The sequence below is a fragment of the Astyanax mexicanus genome, chromosome 18, assembly GCF_023375975.1.
Source record: "Astyanax mexicanus isolate ESR-SI-001 chromosome 18, AstMex3_surface, whole genome shotgun sequence".
NCBI classification, from domain to species: domain Eukaryota; kingdom Metazoa; phylum Chordata; class Actinopteri; order Characiformes; family Acestrorhamphidae; genus Astyanax; species Astyanax mexicanus.
In genome coordinates, this window is record NC_064425.1 from 19,619,083 (window position 1) to 19,643,806 (window position 24,724).

Below are 24,724 nucleotides of genomic sequence, written 5' to 3' on the forward strand. Positions count from 1 at the left end.
AAAATAAACAATATTGATTCAATGAAGGTCCTTTTGCTATGAATCAGACCATAGTTAATGTTCCAATGTTTAATTAGCTTTAATATTGGTAAAAGATGAATTGGTACCGAACTAAATGCTGTGGTATATTTGAATTAAATGTTTTGAATAAACTTAAAATATGTATTGGGGTAATTTATAAAGCTGTTTTTTAACCATACATTTTGTGTGTTTCGAACAAACAGTTCTGGAACAAATTGAGGATCAGTTATAAACTATTTTTGTTTATCTATACATTTTCATGTTTTGCACATATGTGATGTAACCTACATATGATGGAAAATATGATGGTCCCATATTTGTGTCGCCGCCCAGCAGGTGGCGATTATCGACCTTAAGTTTTGAGGAGTAGATGAAGAAGAGTGATCATCAGCGCGCCCAGCCTTCCTTCACTTCCCCTATACACTTCCCCTAGAGAGAGTGCGGGTTAGGGGTCTCGGCAGAGGAGTGGGGGTTTAGTGGCTATTATCTTATTTGAGAGTGCAGGTGTTATTTTGTACATAAACGAATAAATAAAGTATATGTGTAACTAAATAAACGGCCAGACCTCCTTAGTCCTTAGTCTGGGATTAGGTGAAAGCAAGGGAGTAGGGGAAGTGAGCATCGGGGTTTGTTGGATTGGGACAGGCCCTGCGTTTAAAACTGCGTACCGCCAGACGTTGCAGCGATTTGCAGCGTTTCTGTTTTTTTTTTCTTCATTCTGTTACGGGCTTTGTAATTGAACGTTCTGTTATAGTTACGTTAGTTAACGCTAGCTAACTATATATAGCTAGTTAAGATTAATCGCTAAGATAGCTAACGGGCAGAGTTGGGATATGAGGTCTTGACAAGTAACTTAACTTAAGTTAGCTAGGTTAATAACGGTAGATAACTTAACCCAGGCTACTTTTAAAGTTCGTTAGCTAGCTAAAACAGTGTTTTAATGACTTGTTATTTCTCATACCAGAGCAATGGCAGTGTTTTAGCTACAGATTTAGTAGCGCTGAGATGTTTGTATGATCAACAGGCTGACTTTAGCTTCAGCTTTGTGAGCTGTAACTCTTTTAGAGGCGGTTAGTTAGGTTAGGTTAGGTTAGCAGTTTGGAGGACTGCGCTAGCTGGAGAAGGAAGGAGGTGCAGCGGTCGGTTTGTTTTTCTTTTGTCGTGTCTTGTCTTCGCCATGGCGGAAGGAGTAAACTCCTCTTCTTTCAACTCTCGCGTCAAAAAATCTACCAGCAGCAGCAGCGCGACAGCGACAACAAACGTGCGAAGAAGCAGCCGACAAACCAACAAGAGGGAAACTCAGAGCCGGGTACGTGCTTTTGTTCGCTGTCGCTCAGTAAAGGCGCTGTGTAATCCGGCCAGGGAAAGTTTGGAGAAGGGTGTTGGGTGTTGTTGTCCGCCCTCCACAGCACAGCGGCGGATCACCCGGTCTACAGCCCTGTTATCTGGGCTCTCCTGCTGGGGAAATAGTCCCTAATTTATTCCTGTAACTATGAATCACTATTCCTGAATCACTAGCTGCAACTCCTAACTCAGTTTTACTGGTTTAAAACTTACTCAGGTCTCTGCTTGTGCTGTCTATACACTACACGACCTTAAAAAGACTCTAAAAAGACTTTTAACAGACTAAAATCTAACACCGTCTCACAACTAACTAAAGACTGTTTACTCACAGACTAAGATTTAGCGAAGACTGGGGATCACTGTTTGCAAGACAGCAACTAGATTCTTCTGAGATTATTATCTGATGTTTCCATCATGCTCCTTGTGGATGAGTTTACATACAATAAATATTACATATGTTACAAATAATAAAATAATGTGTTTATCAATACTGTGATTTATCAGAGACCCACACTGTTAGTCCTTGATATTTTTAATAAAAATAAATGTTGTGTTCAACTCCTCCTATAATCTCCTTTTACCCCCTTATTTTTGCTACAACATTGCATAGCAAAGAATCACTGCACAATAAGACAAAGCAGTGCAAAATAAAATAACTTTATATATAATGACTTTTAAACAGAAAACCTGTGTTTAAAATACTGTACTTATTAAAGTAAGAACCATACAAGGCATATTAACTGCAAAATGTGTTCTGTTTCAATTCGGTTGTAAGAAGTCACGTAAAATAAATTCTTGCCTTGCGGCTTCCCGTAGCTCTCCTATTGGTTGTTGACGTTGTTTACGTCACTATTTGCGTGAGCCGATTTTTTTGTCACTTTTTCACTTTTGTTGGGAATAATGCTAAAGCAATGTTCGTTCTTATTTTCCTTCCAATAAATAAATAGTATCTATGTCATAATATTACATTAGGATTTTAAATATAACCCATTAGATTATAATATTTCATAACTTTTATATTTTAACATTTTGTTCTGGAAATGGTGAACTTGTTATGTGGCTAATAAAACAATATATTAAAGCATGTGAATATTGTTATAATGGTTAAAACAGAATAGAACAGACCTGTAGAAGATACACTATTAAAAGTTTTATCTCCAGCACTAACTCAGCACTCCTACATTCTGTAAATAAAGTTAGATGATTAAACACAGATTTACACACTACGCTGTGATTATCTCATGATGTTCAGTATATGTGACTTAGGAACTGCATCTCTTTGGATTAACTGGTAGAAATATGTTCCAAATGTACAGGAATCAATATTAAAATATTAACCTCTAAAATATAAAATGTGATGAATTACAAATATCATTGAGTAGGTGCAAGTCTATAATTTAGATAGACTGATGGATAGATAACTATAACTAGATATAGATAGATATTTCATTGATCTTTAAGGACATTTAGCAGCCAGTAGCAGTTGCAAAATACAACGCAGCAATACAAAACAATAATACAGGTTGTACAGTATAAAAGAGTGTTTATTTATCAGTACAGTTTTTTATTTGCTTATTTAATTTATTTTCTACATTATATATTAATATTGCAGACATGGAATAAAATAGTAAATGAACTACATATAATAAATATAATTAACAATAAATGATATCAATAAACTATGCAAGAATATATACAAGAACAATCTATCTACAAATATACACAGATCACTGTATTTGGTAAATATTAATAAATATGTAACAATATGCATTAGAATCTAACCAGAGATAAAAAGGCAGTGGATTGATGAATACAAAAATTCACAAGAGGTGCAAGCATCAGCAGATAATTACAATACTGAATAAATATTTGCATACTTAGGTATTTAGTAGTGGCTATGGGTGCCCACCGTTACAGCCATAGCCACCCTTCGACATGGGCTAGAGAGGTATAAACCTCCAGCGATAAACTGTAGAGCACTGTGGTTCCCTATCGAATACTTTGAGATAAGCTGGGGAATTGTGGATAAGTTGTCATGTGGTGATCATCATTCAGCATCCTGACCTTATTCACACAAAATCCTTGTAGAGACAGAGACAGTAGAGCCATTCACAATCATTAATGCACTCTCTTAACTTTGAAAATGGAGTGTCCCGTCTGTCTGGCACTCGCCATCAAGTTGTTTTCAAACTCTAATAGTTCAAATAGCCTTGCCATGAGCACTCTGCCCAGTGTTTAGCTTTACTCACAGGATTACACCTCACAATTTATACAAGATGGGGCGTTATCAAGGCATTTCTTCAGGTAACACTTCATGCTCAGTTTACAAACTGCTATCCCATAATAACTTTTGGGATGCCAGAGAGTGTAAAAAAAAACACTCTAGCTTATGCATTTTTGCCACTGAGAAAATGATCCCTTGAGGCTTTATGGAATCTATACGTAGCTAAACCTGCTTTTTTCAAACTCTACTGAAGTTCTCTACTGATTGATTTCTTTTTGTCATTGCAGGTTGTTCTTGAGAAGGTCTTGGGCATCACCACCTCCAGCAGCAGTGGCTTGGCCTGTGACCCTCATACGGGCTCTGTTGCATATCCTGCAGGGTAGGATCACACCATCATAATTTTGCTTGCATGCTGTTTACATTTAACGACAGGAACAAATGACCCATTCTGCGTAAACAGTGCAGTTTCTTTTTATTTGCAGATGTGTGATTGTCATCCTCAATCCAAAGAAAAACAAGCAGACACACATCTTCAATACATCAAGGTATATGAGCTTGTAAATGTTGGGCAGTAAATTGGGTGCTATAAATCACAGATCTCTACTGCTTTCATTCTTTGCAAAAGACTGACTGAAGGAGGATCAGCTCAGCTTTACTCTGTATTTATTACACAGAAAAACCTTCAGCGCCTTGGCATTCTCCCACAATGGAAAATATTTGGTCACTGGTGAGGTAAGTAGCTGGAAATATAAAAATGAAGGGCCTGGGGTAATTGCCTTTGATACGTACAAGACTGATCTCATGCCTGTATCAACTTCGTCATTTAATTAATGTTTCTTTTATGCCAGAGCTGTATTGTAGCGCTGTATCTAAAGTTACTTCAAAAAGTACCTTTAGAAAACTTATTTTAAATATATATTTGCCATGGAAACAGTATACACATTCACTTGTACGTCAAAATCTCAACTTAAGTTCTATCTACATGTGGATGTTACGATTTTATAATGCATGTAGAATGCATAGTACTATATTAAGAGAAAATATGTTTTTGGGATTCAGACAGAAATATGCATGCATTGTTGACGTCAGCATTCGAATAAAGCTCTGTTTTGCCCACCTCCATGCGACTAAAACACTGCAAACAGAATTTTAAAACTATTCTCAAAACTATGTTTTCAGTGACCAAAAATGGCAATTTTCTATGGAGTGGACCCCAAAAGACACCGATATATCTAGTTAAAAGTGAACAGAGCCTGACAGTGTTTTGACTGGGGTGTCCATTTGTTATATTTATGTGTCTAAGACAGATTCAGGGTCACAGTATTTTGAACAAATTTAAAAGGCATTCTTCTTTTAATTTCTTAAGTGTATAAACAATAAAAAATGCACCTTGTATAAATGCTCCCTGTACTGTTTAAAACAAACTACTGTGCTGTTTTTTTCTTAATTAATCACTTGTTTATTCAGGCAAACTAGAGTGAAATTATCATTGTCTAAGTGGGCAGTAACACAGGAAATATAATTGATTACTGCACTTCAATAGTTTTTTGTGAATGTTTACTAAAGCAGACACATAGCAGAAAAAGGCTCTTGTGTAATTCTGTAATTTGCTTACGCCCACTGGTTCTTTGGTCTGCATTGCAATTCGTATATCTCATGAATATGGAACTTGGACTTGTATGTTCCCACAATTCACATCGCATGACAATGCTTTGTTACATCCCTAATGGTTTGTAATTGCAGTTTATGGAAGTCTAATATACATGTTTTCAATATAGTATTTATGTAATAAATAAGAAAATTACACTAATTGTATTCATATTCAAGTTTGAAGGGGAATTGTTTGCCTTCAAAAACTGACAGTCCACAGCTTATCCATTTGGTTGTACTCACCAAAGTATTTTTTTTATCAGGTCTCGGTCTTTTCTTGTGTCTGTGTTTATTTGTAGAGTGGACACATGCCGTGTGTTAGGGTGTGGGACGTGGCAGAGCGTACACAAGTGGCAGAGGTCCAGTGTCACAAGTACGGCGTGGCCTGTGTTGCTTTTTCAACCACTGGCAGCTACATTGTGTCTGTTGGGTACCAACATGACCGAACTGTCAGTGTGTGGGAATGGAAGGTGAGTTTTGAATTACACTGACCTAAATTAGAAGCTGTATACATATATATATTTTTTATAAAAAATATTTGCATTGATGAATGCAACTGTCTGTTTTTTTATTATTCTAATTACACTTGTAAGTGTTGTTTAACCAAATGTTTACATTATATATTTTCTCTTCATTGTAGAGAGGAACAGTTATTGCCTCTAATAAAGTGTCGAGTCGAGTGCTGGCCGTCTCCTTCTCTGAAGACAGCAGCTACTTTGTTACTGCAGGAAACAGACATGTGAAGTTCTGGTACTTGGATGCCTCTAAGGAGAGAAGGGTAAGAACTAAAAGCCTGCAGTTAGGATTTAATTTACTGCTCAAGCTAGATTATATTCTCATTAAGCCTGGGTGTTATCTCAGGTAGTTTAAATTAGCACTGACAGCTGAGTAATTGTAGGCTCTTGAACTGAGTCTTCTTTCTCACATCCTTTTAATGTGTGTGGAAATTTGCATCCCAAGTGAAAAACCATAAATTGGGAGTGTAAAAAGCTGGTGACCATAGTAAACAGGCTTTTTTTTTTAATGCTGCCGCTCTGAGTTGGCATTAGCCTTTAATTTTGAGAATTCCTTAAGTACAAACCCTGTACTGTATTTACTGAGTGACCAATTATTGTTTTACAGATCACATTATAACATAAAAACAGTAAAAGTATCAGGACAATTCATTTTTATCTTTAGTTCCACCACCAGCTCCCCTGATTAAAGATTTATTAAACAATGATTTATAGTAGAAGTGTTGAATGAAAAAAGCAAATAATACTAGACTCCCCCAATTTGATTTTTTGAGTTTTTGTAAACAGTGATTTGCTTTATATCAGCTGCTGAAAACAGACACAGGCGTACTGACACCATTTAAGTGCTTCTGCTGATTTGTGCGTGACATTGGTTTGCTTTTCCAGGTGAACAGCACGGTGCCTCTGATTGGTCGATCAGGGTTGCTAGGAGAACATCAAAACAGTGAATTCTGTGACTTGGCATGTGGTCGGGGTACCATGGCGAGCAGCACATATTGTATAACCCACACAGGTCTGCTGTGCCAGTTCAACAGCAACAGACAGCTGGATTTATGGGTCGACCTCAAAGTAAGTCACAGTGCTGAGATTGGAGTGATCAGATCAGCAGTAATTACCGATCTCTTTTCCCCCTGCCCTTGTTATATACCATTAGCTATAGATTTCTGGTTGGTGTCCTGGAAAGGAATTTGAAATCTTGTGATGGAATTTATTTTGTTGAGTGTGAAATTAAATTGCCATTCAAAAAGTGGTTTAGCCTGGACTAGGGTTATTCCTGACCAGCAAACTGGTCCAGTAAGAGCTTACATCACTGTGTTGTGGCAGTACCTGCAAACATATATAATTTAATCTGGCCTTAAATTATCAAACACTCAAGGAACAATCAGGAAAATGGATTATTGATAAAATATTAAAGATCCAACAGGTCAGAGTGGGCTTTAGCCTGCTGCAGGTTTTAGCAACTGTTTTGGAATTAGGCAGTTCCTACAGTATATCTTATTAAAACTGTACAGTGCTGTATGTAGAGAGTAGAGCTATGTATTGGCAAGAATATGGGCATGCTGTAAGAGTTCTGATTAAGTATATTGTGATATAATGTGCAATTATAAACTAGGAGATTATATAATGCAGTTTGTACATTTTTTATGAAAACTCCATTAAATGCTGAAAGAGTTAACTTTTTATGGACCCAAAACTGTGATCTAAGAATTAAAGAATGGTATCTAGCTGTCAGGTTTTAAACTCAACACAAAATGAACAACTGTCTTCCGACTGTTAACTAAAGATCAAATGTATTTCAAAATATAATGCTGTGACATTCTTCTATATTAAATCTTAAGTGTCCTGCTGTTGATTTTTTTTTTTATTATGTGTGTGTTGCAGACGACGTCAGCACGATGCCTGTCAGTAAGCGAAGCCTTCATTTTCTGTGGATGTGCAGACGGCACAGTGCGGGTTTTTAGCCCACAAAATCTGCACTATGTCACAACTCTGCATAGACCCCACTGTCTAGGAGTGGATGTCTCACAAAGCATACAAACTGGGTAAGAGGTTTGCCTTTGAGTGTTTTAACAGCACATAAAAAAACACCTAATTCAAAACATAGGTTATAGAAATAACTGTAAATCATAATATGGAAGTGGTCTTCACAAAACAGTTCTCAGTTCAAGGGCATCTCAGATGTCCTATGTTTCTGATCGTTGGGGTATAAAATAATAATTCTAGAATAATCTCATTCCTGAAGCACACTGTACTTGGAGTTACCAGCACTATTATTTGCTCCGGTTAAAACAGACTCTGGTTCGTTCGCGCCCTTGGTGCGGTTCATTGAGTAGGTGTGAAAACAAAAAAAAAATCGCACTCAGGTTAATGTGCTGCGTTCACTGCTCGCAGCTGTGCAAATTGTTTACTACATGTACATCTGCGCTGCACGTCTCGTTGAAAACACTGTGTTTGAAAGTGCAGCATTCAGTGTTAAAGCAGCTTCACACTGCACAGATATAAACGCTGGAACACAGAATTTTGTCACTTTATTTACTTTCTTGCTCTCATGCCGGAGAGCTTTGACCAATCAGAGCAGACAACATGCTTGCATGGTTAGTTAGTGCGCATTTTGGTGTGCTTAACTTTGTGCCTGTGTAAAACCAAACCAAACAGCTCCAAGAGAAAACTTTCCAACTAAACAAACTCAGCAACTGATTCGGACCATAGAAACGAACTACAGTTGTGAAAATAATTATTTTATTGCCTTTCATTCTAAATGACATTTGCAGTATGAATTACAATATCAATTGTTCTATTTGTGTTAATTATATATATATTTTTTTAATCAGCTATGTGTTACCAGTGATCCTTTTTTCCCTGATTACTCTCTTCCAGGCATCTGTTCAAATCACTGCCAGATGCTGAATATCCAGATACTCTGGCTCTCACACACGACCCTGTATCTGGCCACTTGACGTGTGTATATAATGACCACAGTGTGTATGTGTGGGATGTGCATGACATCAGCAATGTGGGGAAGGTCTACTCTGCCCTCTATCACAGCGGCTGTGTCTGGAGTGTTGAGGTATGCTTTATTATACTGCATGTATCAGTGGTGAGAGAAATGTTGCATTTTTATACTTTATCATACATTACAGGTTATAGTACTTCATATGTGCAGTGTTGGGACATTGTGTTTGTCTTGAATGATTTTTGAGATTGTGTTCATTTTAGAATTTTGCTTAGCAGTCTTTTATCCAGTTAAATTATTGCATATACTCCTCAAGTAATTCCTCAAGTTGTTATGATGAACACCTTTCCTCATATAAACACACTCTTCAGACCTACCCGGAGTTGGAGAATTCAGCTGCGACTCTGTTGCCTGGTTCTTTCCTCACCTGCTCGTCTGATAACACCATTCGCCTTTGGAACAGTGAATTTCAGCAGAGCCGCAACCAGAACAGTGACCTACGCCACAGTCTCTACAGTCAGGTAAGTACACAGTTTAGGATTTATTATAAAATTGGATTGCTTTGTCCTTTTATGTGCCAGGTGTCTGATTGGTGCCCATCTCTGCTTGTAAGAGTTGTTTTTGTTTGTGTGTTGAAGGACCTGGTGAGGATTGTGTATGTGGATAAGGACACTGGGCACCTAAAAGCTCTGGCTGAGAGAGGAGAGGGCAGCATGGATGGCAAATTTGGAATCCGAGTGTTGGGAATCAGCCCAGATGGGCAACACCTGGCAGCTGGAGATCGGAGTGGGAACCTAAGGTTAGGAATGCACACCTACACTTTGATACTCCCATTTATGACACTTAAAATTAAATTCTTTCAAATCTTTACGTAAAACCCATCTCTTTAGGGAAGCTTATTGCTGTTAATATACTTTTAGTTGGATGCCTTATTTTATTGTATGTTGCTCATCATGTTTTTAAAATATATTTATTTATTTATTTTTTATACTTGCACGTGTCTTTTATGTATTACATGTAAGTGCTTGTATGCATGCTTGTACTTATACACTATACCTTCTGTCTATGGCTGAGTTGTTAAGCTCTTGGAGTTTTAGGAAAGGTGCTGTATAATAAAATATTTATTATTATTATTATTATTATTATTATGTTTTCATTGTAAAAAAAAGGTTTAATTCTTAGATCTTGATTTGATTAAAGTCTGTAACTTTTTCATATATTTTTCATAATACTTTATTCATACACAAATCATACACAAAGCAACCACAACATTAAAATTGCACATGAAAGACAACAAACATCTTTTTCTTTTTGTTTAGGATTTTTGACCTCCAGTTCATGGATGAAGTCCTGAAGATCGAGGCCCATGACTCAGAGGTCTTGTGTCTGGCCTTCTCTCCTGCTGAAACTGGTAAGGTAGTGTTACCTTTCAGTTTGTAGAAAAATAATCTAGTTGGATTTGGAGTTTGATAAAGGAGTGTGATAGCTGGATAAAGATTGGGATGTTTGTTGGCAAATGTTAGACGGTGCTTTGTGTTCTTTTTGGTCATCTGTAATTTTTGCCTTGGGTCTTTTTCTTCATTACTTTTTCATTACTTTATCACATGGGGCCAGGTTTAATAAATTTAATCATTTTTAATCTAAAACTATCATTGATAATCTGAAATATATTTTAAAGTATGAAAAATAAATGGCAAATCCTTTTTTTACAACACTGTATTTGGAGTCAGTTTCCCCCAGACACAGCTTGAGTCTAAGCCCGGATGAAAACAATTTCCAGTGGTTTCCGTACTGACACTGCAATTTAGTCTATGGCTAGGCTTCGTGAGTGTCCAGAAAAACAGTGTTTAGACAATGAGTGTTTGAGATGCAGTCTGCAGATATTTTTCAGAAGCTTTAATAATTATACTTTGAAATGGTAAATGATTTATATAGCTACACTTCTAGTTTTCTTTTCTTTGAGTGTGTGTGTGCATAGGCCTCAGCATGTCTTAATGAGGTGACCATTTTTATTACTGCCTGACCCAACGGACCCTTCCCAGCCCAGCCCTAGCTGAATGTTACTGTCTGTCTGATTTAATACAGTACAAGCTTAATTGTTTTTTTCTGATACTCCTTAATTTCATGAACAATTTTTCTAATGATGCTCAAATCTACCCTGCCAGGGTTTCAGCTGCTTGCCTCCGCCAGTCGTGATCGGCTCATCCACATTTTCAACATGGAGAGTAATTACAGTCTAGTACAGACTGTTTATGATCATTCAGCATCTGTCACTGCCATGAAGTTTACAGGTCAGTTGGGAAACATCCTTTATTGTATTTTCTGCAGACATATCTATGAGAAATGCCACTTTCTAACAGCAATAATGACCTGTATTGTTACAGGTGTGGGTTCAAAGGTGTGCATGGTGAGCTGCGGCGCTGACAAGAGCATCTACTTCCGCTCTGCTGAAAAGGTCAGTGCACCAAATTGTACTGGTTAGCATTGTCATTTTGTCATATTAAAAATGATTTTTAATAAGCATGGTGTTGCTAAGTGTTCTTTGTCGTCTTCTTTTTTTTGGGGGGGGGGGGGGGAATGTTTGCAGTCCTCGAACAGCGTAGCTTTCTCAAGATCTCACCATGTGGTGGAGAAAAGTACGCTGTATGACATGGACCTGGATGCCACAAGCACACACACTGCTATTGCCTGCCAAGACCGCAACATTAGGTAATGTTTGTTTGTTACGGCTGTAGCTTTGTGGCCTGGCAGTGTTTGGATTTAATTATGCATCTTCTGGAAACAATTCAGTGAATCATGAAACCTTACACTTTATTGGTTTAATTTGGTTGTTTACTACAATTCAGATTTGAAAAATGTGTAAAATATATTTATGTAAATGGAATCAAACATGCAAAATAATCTGTTAATCTGTTCATTCTGTTTTATATTTCTTTTTTGTTACTTTAAACCAGAAATTCAACGTACAACTAAGTAGTTTAAACAGTCATAATTAGATTCATTGCATCATAAACCATTTAATTTATTTCATGTTTGCCTGTTTTCCAGGGTTTACAATGTAAAGAGTGGGAAGATGAAAAAATGCTTTAAAGGTTCTGCAACTGATGACGGCACTCTTCTCAAGGTGTGTTTGTGTTGTGTGTGGGGAACCTGGGGATGCAGTTGGTTTTACAGTGAAAAATCTACAGAAGACAGACAATAATTTACTTGTATTTCTTTGTTGTAGCACAAATGCCTTGCATGTCTATTTGTGAATCTGACAGTGTTTTTATATGATTGACATTATCAGTGAGCCGATTGAAATGTTTTTAAAGGACTTGGAATAAAATCTTTTTCCATTGACTTATATTGAAAGTTCAAAAGGGTGTTTCTTTCTCCTATGAAGTTGCAAATACAGATATTGCAGCGAGGATTTGGTTGTTTATTATTTATTTCTTCTTTATATTTCTTTACAGATTTATAACAGTTAGATATTTTTCAAAACTATTGAATACAATCTTGACCTCTATCAGAACATTTAAAGCTTTATAATTGTTACTTCCTCCCTCAGGTTCAGCTGGATCCTTCTGGGACATTCTTGGCCACCAGCTGCTCGGACAAAAGTATCTGTATTTTTGATTATGAGTCTGGGGAGTGTGTGGCAACATTATTTGGGCATTCTGGTAAGTTATGTTATTTTATTTTACCTGATTTTACAGAGCTGTTTGGAGATTTCTATTTTTTGCTGAATTATCCTTTTCTTTTTTTTGTTCTTTAGAAATTGTTACTGGTATGAAGTTCAGTCAGGACTGCCGACACCTAATCACTGTGTGTGGTGACAGGTATACCTCTCACTCACTTGCTTTTGTTTTCTCTCTGCTTTTCTCTGTGTTTACCTGTGTCTGTGATTATTGCTGCCAGTTTATGAAGTTGTGTTTGTTGCATTTCTGATATTTTTTTCAATGATGAATGTTTGTGTGTGTGTGTGTGTGTGTTAGCTGTGTGTTTGTGTGGAGACTGTGCTCTCAGATGACTAATTCCATGAAAAAGAGACTTGCTGAGAGAAAGCGGAGAGCAGGTCAGAGGAACATGAACAGGGTCACCAGCAAAGACCAAGTAATCAGGTACGCCTAACACAAAGACTAGTGATTTTTATTTATTTATTTTATTTTATTTTTAATAGACATTTTAGCAAGGGAAGCAAGAAACCAGGAACTCGCTTGGAACTATATACCAATTACGGATGCCTACTATCTAGTCGAAGTTCACTGTAGAAGAAAATGGCAAGATGAATGGTCCAGCAATCCACAAAATAAACTGTATGAAATATCCCCAATCAATAATATTAAATGCAATATGGACTTCCTTAATAGACAAGATCAGACAATCATGACTAGGTGCCGAATTGGACATACTGCTCTTACCCACCGACACCTCCTGGATGGCGAACTGACTCCAGCCTGCCAATTCTGTGATACTTTCTTAGTAGACTGCCCTGCACTTTAACCACCAGAAATGACTTTTATAGGGTTACAAATGTGAAAGAACTGTTTGAAAAGATTCCACCAGCTAAAATACTTAATTTTCTGGTAGTTCTTCATATGAATACACTGATTTAAGCCTGTGATGCTCAAGTTGTGAACATTGTTGATGCCATAAAATAGCCAACATGTTGCTCATTTGGCACAAAACCCAAAACAAACCATTTTTTTTTATCCCAATTGAAAAAACACACCGACATGCGACAAGTGATGGGACATCAGTACATAATTTGATTATTATGTAGATTATTAGCTTCATAAATACCATATTTTGTCTTGTACCTTTTTTAGGAGGGAGACTTACATTGCTGTGCCCCGGGTGGAGCTGGCCCAGACAGAGGAAGTAGATGAAGATAGCTCAGTGGAGGGTAATCCCCAGACCCCAGCTAGGATGGACACCAGTATAGGTGAGTTAATGTGAAAATTGCTTTTACACTACTGCAGTAATCTGTGATTTGATACTGAAGGGGGATGATATGGAAGACAACTTGATTTAATTACAAATGTGTGCCTCTTTTAGAGAGTCTAGATCTTATGATGCTACAGTCCAATGGCCGTCTGCCCATGTGGGCCCGCAGACTGGTATGTGTCTGATTTGCCTTTTTCGACAAAAACAATATTACAACATGTATCTTCCACTTCCAACATTCCCTCTGTGTCTCTGTGTATGCAGGGTGCTGGAGTTAGCAGCAGCAGTACCAATCCCACTGGACCTAGTGTCACTCAGTACCAGCCACAGGGGCGCTGGGCTTTGCGTGCTGATCCACTGGCTGTTCGGTCACTGTTAGAGAAGTGGAGCCTTCAGCTGCCTCTCTCCCACACTCCCAGTAGAGCAGAGGAGGAAGATGAGTATGACTGTGAAGAACATGAAGATGTAGACTTTCATCCTCAGAGTCTGGACAGTCTTCTAGGTGAAGAAGAAGAAGAGGGTGATGTTGAAGAGCCTGATGATATTGAGCAGGTTAGTAAGGCAATAATATTTAAGTAGGAAATACTGCTTTGTAAGGCGCACCGGATTAGAAGGCACACTATTAATGAACGTCTATTTTCACACAAAAGGCGCATTTTAAGAGACACTACAAGGAACTTCTAATTCAGCAGGTCTCGGACTGGAGAGTGGTGGGGGGTAGCTAACTACGTTAAGTAAAGCTAAGATAAGTAAACAAAAGTGTTCTAAAAAAATACTTAGTTTTAAAAACTCTCTTAAAAAAAAAAAGTTTATTTGGGTGAGTAAAGTGCTTCTGTTTATTTACAGTAAGCTTAGATTCCCGAATTTCTCCAGCACGAAGGTGTATAACTCTGCACTTTAGTGGATTGGCTTTACTGCTCCTTACAACCTGACTGGTAAAATTCATACATAAGGTGCACCGGATTATAAGGCACACTGTCGATTTTTGGAAAAATTAAAGGATTTTAAGTGTGCCTTATACGGTACTTGTTTTTATTGATTTAACAATTCACAGAATTAAGAGTTAGGTTTGATGTGAAATGGTAGGGTCTTCATTTAATGTGTTTTGATAAATCCACTAAAAATGCTTAATGGTTTTGTTTTGATGCCCTATATTAGCGATCTATAGGCGAGCCATCAACCGCATAGCGCACAGCTTGATTTAGGGCATCAGTGTGTCTTTGCTGTCATAACTTCAGGAAAAGTACACCTTACATGGCTTGAAACGCACAAAAGATATATAATCATTGGTGTGTTTTGGGGGCAACATGAAATAAACCAATCAATGTGTCAATTGCCATTCCCTTTAAGAGCCAGTTGCACATGGGATTTTGGACTCTGACGATTGATTGTTGTCTAGGATTATTTCAGTCAGTTGCACACCTGTGTTTTCTGCTGCCAAGATTGCAACCCACCAGAAATTTACCTGAACACACCGCACTTACAGACCACCACGCCTATCAGTGTAGATATATTCTCAAGCACAGATGCTATTTTAATGGTGTAGGTTCAAGGTATGAAAATAGACTGTTGGCTGGGTGTAAGATAGCAAGGACCACCGTAGTGCACCTTGCGCATGGTCCTCTCTAGACACAAGCTAACAAGTTTACACTACTGTCCAATATGATCTAATGTGGTACACAGTTATCCGCTGTAATATAATACAATATGTAGCAATAGATTTTGATAGGATGCACTATTTTAGATGTTTGTGCATATTTTTTCTGCATATTTTCTAGTTAACCTACAGAGAATATGTACTGTACAAAATATGCCCTCCGTTTGAGTGTGAAATAATTCCACCTCTTCCTCTGCTATGACAAGGAGTGTCAAACATATAGCCTGCGGGGTGGAACTGGCCTTTTTGAAAGGTTTAATCTGGCCTGTGAATTAAATTTAGAGTCTGAATCCTCAACTGGGACTTTTTTAATTGAGTTTTTCCACTTATTAAAATAAATCCACTTTCCTGTAATACACTTTTGAAACTGCCCTGACACTGGCCTGTAGGCGTGAGCAGACAGACAGTCAAACTCCACAGCAGAACTACAATCCACAGACATATTTGGCGACCGAACCAATCAGAATCTTAATTTCTAATGGGATGGATTTTTCCTAAGCAGTGAAATGAATGTGATGAAATGAAAGTGGGTGCCAAATGAACGTCATATTCAATTTTGAAAGTTGTGAAGACATTAAGCATTCTTCAACAGAGAGCATTGTGTGAACCTGGAATACATTCAGTAACTAGAAATGGAAAGTTTGTGAACAAACTTTTTTTAAAGGTGTCATTCCATCGTTTGATTTTCTTCATTTTAAAATGTGTTATTTGTGTTCTCTGGTATGAATAAATGTCACATGAGCGGGGGTCTCTGTATAGCCTTGCTTTATTTCACTGGATTAGAGGTCTCAGCATTTTGGCTCTTCCTCTTGAATATTCATACATGCAAACATATTGCCTTTGATTGGCTAACAACACTGCAGCAGAGAATGTGACCTGCTTTCCCCCCCAAAGTCAATTTTATAGCTTTAAAACTTAAGGAACAAAATGTTTTTAAAGATACAGCCTTAGTTGTAAAGATATAGCACTGAGTGCTAGGTAAAGTTAACCCTAAAACTTCACTTAACATCAGACTCTCAACGGCTAAGCTGCTCTTCCCCAGACAACCTCCGACAACTCTTTTTCTCTAAACTTCGTGGTACTCCGGTAATTTTAGTCCCAACCGGAACAACATGCCTGAGTTTCAACATCTTGCGTTTAGTAAAATAGCTATTTGTCCACTGCCACGCACCATTTACACTTTGGGTGTGTTTTCACAGAGATGAAAGTAAACCCAACAGTGAGTGGAAATGGAGGAGCTACTGAACGTGAGGTCATGTGACTGAAAAAAAAAAAAAAAAAAACTCACTGGTCCTCCTGTTTTTTTCAATTACAGTCCGGATGCAAGAGTTTCATCACTGGGTAGAAGCGTAGAATATTTTGTGCTTCCGGATGAGACTAAAATTACTGGAGGACCTCAGAGTTCAGCAAATAACAGTAGCCAATTCAGCCTGTAATTTTCTCAGGGGACATCTGAGAAAAACACGTATGTGGTCGTTTCGGCCGATCTCAAGGGTCTGGAGCCAGGTCACTTGATGTGAGGCAAAGTATGGTATTGTGTATGCTTTGTTTGGAAGCTTAATTAAGTAAACTTACTGTGTGTTTGTGTTTACTCTAGGTGTCTGAACAGTTCAGTTCTGTGCTTCAGGAAACAGATTTGCAGTTGCTCAGCTCTTCAGAAAACAACGACTATATCCTCTATCCAGCCAACAGCACTGCTCTCTCCACTGCTGCCGGGTAAGCTGCTTAAAACTATGAAATCCTTTTAATATTTATTAAGTCATTAACTTTTTGTAACTTTTACAAAAAAGCTCAGGTTTATCAAAATATGATCCAAAATGACTTGGTATAAAAACACCAGACACTTGAGTGAAAAGTTCTGTGCTTTTATCGCTGTAGGGAGTTTGATGTGAAGGGACTTTGTGAGGCTGTGGAAACGGATCAGGAAGAAGAGGAGCTGAGTGCAGACAGTGCATGCTCAGCTGAGAGTGACCAGGTGCACAGCGACCAGGCCCATGACCGTGAGTTTTATTAGCAATATTTGTGAAGAGATAAATTCTGCACAATTGTATGTATTTTATATATTTCACATCATTTAGGTAAATAAATAGGAATTATGTAAGGCCTTTAAAAAATATTTATTTTATAAGTTTAAGGGACCCATTCCAGGATTGTGGGTACATTTCAAGTAGGAAATATTTGGTCTTGATCAGTTAACTCTTATTGTTAAACTATTAAAGCCATTAATAGAACAGAATTTACATTTTTACGCATTATCTTTTTTCAAATTGTAATGGGAGATCCACTCTTATCACAATAAAACATTTGACGAATATGTAAGGAACTTACTATACAATTATCTTCAATCTTTTATACAAAATAAGGAGAATAGTTATTTTCTCACTGCCTTGCATGTGTTTCTCTCACGTAAATGTTTGCAGATATTTTTTTTTTTACTTCAGCTTTGTACCAAACACATAATTGACCAGATTAAAAAAAAAAAAAAATATATATATATATATATATATATATATATATATATATATATATATATATATATATATATATATATATATATTATTTTTTTTTATTTATTTTTTTTTTTTAATAACTAAAGCTACATATAGACAAATGAGGTAAATCAATAATGATATGTGGGTATATATGTGTTTTTTTTTTTTTTTTTTTTGTATAAATTGTGCCTCAAGTATTCAGAGAGCATTGTTAATAATAAATTAGTATTTTGAAAGTTTTATGTAAAAAAAAAAAAAAAAATATATATATATATATATATATATATATATATATATATATATATATATATATATATATATAGTTTCACCATGTTTTGCATTTCAGAGGACACTGACTCGCTCAGTCAGGCGAGCTCTATGGGTAGTTCTGGAGTGGAGGAAGAGGAGGATGAAGAGCCTGCAAATCTATTACATCAGCACTTTGACACTCTAGCTGTGGCTGCTAACGGTAAAACACACCTTCTGTTCTGTTTTTCTTTTGAATTTTTTTTAGAAGAACTGGGATTTATAACCTTTTCAGAACCTTTTTCTAAATGTCTTTCAGAAAAGTTTAACACAGACCTGCGGACTCTACAGCCTACCAGTGAGAGCAACTTCCTAAACCCTCGTCTAAGCCTCTCTTCTCGCTTCCTCTCGCGCTTCCAAAGCCGCATTCGGTCAGTCTACAGCACGCAGTTGTGGTTGGAAATTTACATTCACTAGTCATCGAAATGAATGTTATGGCAGTAGTGGTATTTTTGAGCTGTTTCTGGGGCAGAGTAAATGTACAAAAAAAATCATTATTAAAATTAAATCATACAGCTCTGGAAAAAAATTAAGAGACTACTTAAGTGCTATTTATAGGTATATGTTTGAGTAAAATTAACATTTCTTTTTTAAGTTTTTTGGACAACTATGGACAACATTTCTCCCAAATTCCAAAAACAATATTTTCATTTAGAGCATTTGTTTGCAGAAAATGAAAAATAATAAAAAAGATGCAGAGCTTTTTTTTAGACCTCAAATAATGCAAAGAAAACAAGTATATACTCAAAGTTTTAAGAGTACAGAAATCAGTATTTGGTGGAATTACCCTGGTTTTTAATCCCAGTTTTAATGCATAATGGCATATTGTCCTCCACCAGTCTTATACACTGCTTTTGGATAACTTTATGCCACTCCTGGTGCAAAAATTCAAGCAGTTCAGCTTGGTTTGATGCTTTGTGATCCATCTTGGTCATACTGATTGTTTTGATTATATTCCAGAGGTTTTCATTTTGGTAAAATCAAAGAAACTCAAAATAAAACAATTATACACACACAATACCCCTGTTTTTTATTAAAGATATGTGTTGGAAACTCATTATGCCTTATGCCCCTTCTACTCATCCTCAGAAAGCAGAAAGCTTTGTGGAGGGTTTCAAATATTACTATCAGTGTACTGTTGTGTTCTCACTTCCAGTTTCAGTAGCCTGTAAGTTGCAGTACTTACTAACTCCACATATTAAATGGCTTAACTGAACTACGATGATGATGATGATGATTTTGATTTAAGGGGGAAGAAAAGGAAAATGTTATCTAAATGTTGGGCTGATAACATGTAGAAGGGGTGGCGCACAGTTCTTAAAAGTCAGCTGAAAATGTATTGCAGTTCTGATTAAATCTGTAAGAAAGCTAGAAAGCTCAGGGGAAGTGTGAGGTAATTGACTCTTGACTCTTGCAATGCAGGACTGTGAAATGAAACATATTTTTGTCTTCTTACTCTACCAGTGGTGCAGGAGTAGGAAGTGGTGCTGCGTACCGGCCCGGGGCTTGCTTGCCCAGCATCCCAGACGAGTCTAACATTAGCTCTGCGAGCCACAATCTAACCAAGGTAATGCAGAGGCAGTGATGTTTAGAGTTCATCTTGACTAACTTATTGGATAACGTATATATCCTCTTCAATCTGCATCTGTTTTCTGTTTCCAAGGACAATTCCATGCTGATCACAGAGGCTTGTGGACCCAATACCACAAAAAATGATGAACAGAAGAAACAGAAAAGTGGTAAGATCCATGTCTTAAAATGTTTGTTAAATCAATGTCCAAAAAAAATGTATGGCAGGATAATTAAAAATCAAAGAGTAAAATTTAATCTGCTCAACACTTTATCTTTAGCTGTGAGGAAAACTCATCACAGCCTCTGCTGCAAAAACTTTTCTGGAGGTTTGTGTAAAAGGGTGCAAGAAAAAGCAAGATGATTTAAATATCTTCTATAATCATACACTTGTGGGAATTGAGAATTTCACATGGGGATTGCTTGATTGGTAGCACATCGGTTTGTTTGGTTCTGCCTGGTTTAAGGGTTTATCTTATTGTGTGTGTTTTTTTTTCCTCCTCTCCGCCAAAGGGATCTTTGTTTATTAATATTCATCCTTTAAAAAAATAGTTGTATCAATTTGTTGTCCCATATACAGGCTACAGGTGTAGGTGATCCAAAACCCATTATGAAAATTTGAGGGCTTCGAAATCTCCTACAGGAGACCTAGAGAAGCTGTCTGTTCAATCTCTATTCCACTTAATAATTTTAGATTGTATTCAGGGAAATATTGATTTTTAAAATTAAGTTTAGGAAAGAGCCGATTTTATGATTTTATTCATTATATTTTTACATTAGAAAATATTTTAAAATATTCAAGTAAATCTGCTATTACATGCTTTTAATGTAATGCAAGATTTAGTGGTGTAATGTCAGGCAGACAATTGACTAAAATCCTGATCTGTTAAGGGGTAAAGGCACATGCAAAAGCTAAATGTGGAACATGGATGGATGAATTACACTACAAACAGAAAATAAAGTGAAGTAAAAAAGAACAATACAAAAATTCCAGTGGAAAAGATATTGCACAATATTATTGCACTTTTTTTGCACGTTTGTTATGGTATGGTCAGACTACTGCTCCTTCTCATCTTCTGTCTTCCTGTGGAATAGGTGCACCTATTATTATTTTTTTTTTTTATAAGTATATGCATGCAGTTGTCATTGCCAGGTACATGTCTGGTAACTCTGTCATTTTGTCACTTACAATTGTTTTTGTTGTTTACAGATATGACCGAAAAGGCAGCAGTTTCTCAAGCGACTGTCCAAAATGCCACCAGCAATCCAAGCATTTTTGAGGCCAAACATACCAGCCTCACATCTGCAAAATCGGTCTCTTTCAGTATGGGTACCACAAAATTTTCCAGCCTAAGTGACTCGGCTCCTATTGCCAGTTCCTGTGCCAAAAGAAGCTTCATGGATGAGAACCTCAACGTATGCCCAGTGAATGAGAATCACCGTGGAGCTGAGGTGCTCAGGAATGTCTCTTTGTCTAACCAAGACCTCAGTGTGAATCTTGACTGTAAGGAGAACCTTCCTCCACCTCCACGCACTTGTTCCTCTAAGGGGCTTTCTCCCATGCCTGAAAAGCCAGCTCCTCCTCCAGCACCCCCTGCTCTTGGTAATCACAGTGCCCGGGCGGCGCTCCACTTGGACCTATCTGGACCTGGCTGTGTCAGCCTGCCACCTGCTTCGCTAAAATCTCTCAGGAGTCAAGTGGAGCATATTGACCCTCTTTGTAGACAGGCTTTGGTGAGTCCGACAGAGATGCGGTCGCTTGGAAAAAACAGTCGAAGGCGGATCAATAGTATTGAGGAGAGTCTGACACCAAAGTCCTCCAGCAGGCTCACATCTGGACCTGTGACGTCTCCAGCAAAAGGCAGTCCTCTTGCAGCACCAAGGAAGAGCTTTGGAAATGCACAATCACTGTCTATGTGCACCAAGACCAAATCAACCCCATTAAAGGCCACATCAGAGGGAGCAACGCCTGTAGACTCTGGTATTGCTCTCTATTGTACTCTTAATATGAAGCAGGAATCTTGTGGGTCTTTTGACTATTAACTTGACTTTTATATATAAAGTTTTAGATTTAATTATTTTTTAGTACAGATTTGTACAACAGGGCAAGCATGATTTATAAATGAGGGATAAACTGTAGTAGTTTCTTTTTTGTTGTTGGGGCAAATGGAAGTGGGTTGGTCCCAGAACAGCAGTGAAGCTTCTCTGCCACTCATGGTCACATTCTTCTCACAGCACATGTTGTTGATGAAAACACTCTGACCTTTTCGATCAATGAAAAAGTACAAAAAACCTCCAAAGCCTTGTCACTGTGACAGTTAAAAAGAGAACAATATTATACAGCTCTGGATGAGTTTCTTTGATTTTATCAAATTGAAAACCTCTGGAATATAACCAAGAGGAAGATGGATGATCTTAAAGTGACAAGTTATCCAAAAGCATTGTGCAAGACTGGTGGAGGAGAACATGCCAAGATTCATGAAAACTGTGATTTAAAAACCAGGGTTATTCAACCAAATATTGATTTCTGAACTCTAAAAACGTTGAATATGAACGTATAGTGTATATGAATATGAATGTATAATATATAAACTAATTAAGAATAAGAGTGTGAGGGTATGGTTATCTTCAGTCACACTCTTCACCATAAACATATCTGTCCCCCTCTTTTAGATGAGACAATGAGTGTGCAGACATGTAAGGAGATTGTGAGAAAGCTTCAGGACACCATGCAGAAAGCAGTTGGCTTTTACTGCAAGGTAAGTTTAAACACCTTTTTTCCTTCCTATTCTCCTTTTTTTATTGAATTAAATTGTTTGTGAGAGTACACGATTGATGTATGTTTTTTTTTTTTTTTTTTAATATGAAAAGTATTTCTCATCAGTTATCAGTTTATGTTTATATCAGTGTTATGTAGCATAAAATAAAAGTAAAAACAAAAGTTATACTGACCGTGCCAGTATGGTATGGTATAGTAGTGTGTCAACTGAATAAAATGTATTACCTCAGGGACAGCTTGGGAATGCATTCACTTATAGAAGTTGTGAGATGTTATCTTGTGAGTGAAATGGCATTCTAGCACTGTGAATTACCAAATTTTGAGTGAGGACTAATACTGGGTGCCAGATGGATGTTTATAAATTCTGTTTATAAATTCCTCAATAGAAGGCAATACCACTTACAGTGGACAGCGCAGTGGGTAGTAATTATCGTGACTGCTGTCGTTAGGCTAGAATTGTCTGCGCAAACAGACGAGTAACTTTGGCAGAAAAATTCAGTACAGCAGAGTTCCACATTCTTTAGCTCTTATGGGACACAGCATAAATAATGAGACGCAAAACTAGTTCCATGTCCCTTGAATTTTGGCATGTCTGTGTATATGGGAAAGTTGCTTCTGCACTGTTAGCTTGGTCTGGGAGAAAGAGATGGGTCTACCACATGTGTTAGTGAGTCTGTCTCCATCTCTAGTCTCATTTTTGATTTCAGTTGTATAGAGCAGAAAGGAAGGGGATGCTGGGTTTCATTTTTTTTCTACAGTCATTGTTTAAAACAACATAAGCATATCTTGATTCTGTAAGCTGCTTGTTAAAAAGAGAGAAAAAAAAACGATGAGTAACTGTCATTATTACAAAGCAGTTCCTTCCTCTAGCTTCCTCTTGACTTGGCCTCAACTTTTATAGAACAGCAGACTCTAACATCACAGTCTGTTCAAATGTAGACCTTTTGTCAGCTGTTAGTCAGTATGCCTCATTTTTTCCATGCTTTCTTTCTTTCTAATGATGATTTGGCATCTGCAGTGCCACGTTTGGAAACTTGCTTCATGGTATTAAACTACAGTGACAAAAGACAAAAGTCACAGGATTAGAGAAATGAACAAAGTTTCCATGTTTACTTCTGTGTCTGCCCACGCCAAAAGGGATTCTGGAGCACTGGTCAAAACCGCAAGGTTTTGTGTGAGTGTGCAGAATAATGTATTACTCATTTGTTTAGTTCCTTGATTCATAAGCAGCTACATTGTCTGCCTGTCTTTTCTTCTTCCTTTCCTTATAGCTTCAGTCCACCAGTGAGCTCTCAGAGCCGCAGGTGCAGATGAAGTGCATCCTGCAGGAGGCCTTTACTGGGATTCAGCAAGACCTGGATGTTGTGTGCCCCCAGAACCCCTGTTCTGCCTCTCAGACATCTTGCAAACCTCCTGAAGATTCCCCCAGCCGGCAGCTGAGGGACGAGCGGGCCATGGCCTTGCTGGAAAAGTACTCTGAGATGCTTCTGTCACGCATGGCAGAGAAGAAGACTGACTGAAATCACACAAATCTTGGTTGTGATAAGAGTGTTTCTGAAAATGTATTTACCATTGAAACAATTTTTTTTTTTTCATATTACAGTGCCAAATCACTGTTTGAAATTATTTCAAGTGTGTTCAGTATTTCATTTCAAAAGTCCTTAGCGTTTCAGCCCGCATGATAATTTATTACCACACAGTGATTTATTACTAAACATTAATAATCATATGTGATTGTTTACTATTTTAATACCTATTTTAAACCTATTTTTTTTTTACATAACCCTCCATGTTTTTTTTGTTTTTTTTTTGGTGTGTGGCTATTAGGTTCAGACCGGGACACTGTGCTTACTGTCAAACTTTGGTCTTTTCAAAAGAGTTTGACTCTCTTTCTTTAAAAGAAAATCGTAATTTTATGAAATTCAGTATTACCCGTATTTGTGTTTTAGAGTTAGTTGTCATGAGTTTGGTGTTGCTGTTTTTAGTTTTTGACTTAGTTTACCATCACAGTTTAAACTGTGATAACACCAGTGTCACCCAATCACAACCACCTGTTTTTGCTTTGTGTCGACCCTCAGGACGACTGTGTTGCACTATTCCTGTTGAGTTTTCACTTTGTGTACGTTGTGTAATGGACATGGCAAGTTACTCATGCCCATGCTTTGGCTTTGTCCACTCTCGGCTTTTTACCTTGTACAAGCTTGTAAATGCATTTTAACCTGTTTTGTTTTTCAAATAAATATTTTTCAAGAATCTGTGTATGGTCATGCTTTTTGGGAGAGCAT

At 37.3% G+C, this 24,724-nt stretch overlaps 1 protein-coding gene across 1 annotated transcript; it reads left to right on the plus strand.

Annotated features, from left to right (window-relative positions):
- The first annotated feature begins 321 nt into the window (after positions 1 to 321).
- On the plus strand, positions 322 to 24,692 carry wdr62 (WD repeat domain 62). The gene is made up of 31 exons (XM_022685459.2): positions 322 to 1,330; positions 3,877 to 3,968; positions 4,072 to 4,134; positions 4,264 to 4,321; positions 5,539 to 5,709; positions 5,880 to 6,017; positions 6,640 to 6,822; positions 7,636 to 7,796; positions 8,632 to 8,821; positions 9,079 to 9,228; positions 9,346 to 9,506; positions 10,027 to 10,118; positions 10,873 to 10,998; positions 11,092 to 11,162; positions 11,295 to 11,416; positions 11,756 to 11,831; positions 12,258 to 12,369; positions 12,465 to 12,528; positions 12,685 to 12,810; positions 13,519 to 13,634; positions 13,748 to 13,809; positions 13,901 to 14,188; positions 16,891 to 17,009; positions 17,172 to 17,293; positions 18,132 to 18,254; positions 18,351 to 18,462; positions 19,556 to 19,658; positions 19,755 to 19,830; positions 20,871 to 21,641; positions 22,334 to 22,419; positions 23,711 to 24,692. Exons 1-31 carry the CDS (start codon positions 1,199 to 1,201, stop codon positions 23,957 to 23,959), a joined length of 4,515 nt encoding a protein of 1,504 aa, XP_022541180.2. The 5' UTR covers positions 322 to 1,198; the 3' UTR covers positions 23,960 to 24,692.
- Positions 24,693 to 24,724: the final 32 nt, after the last annotated feature.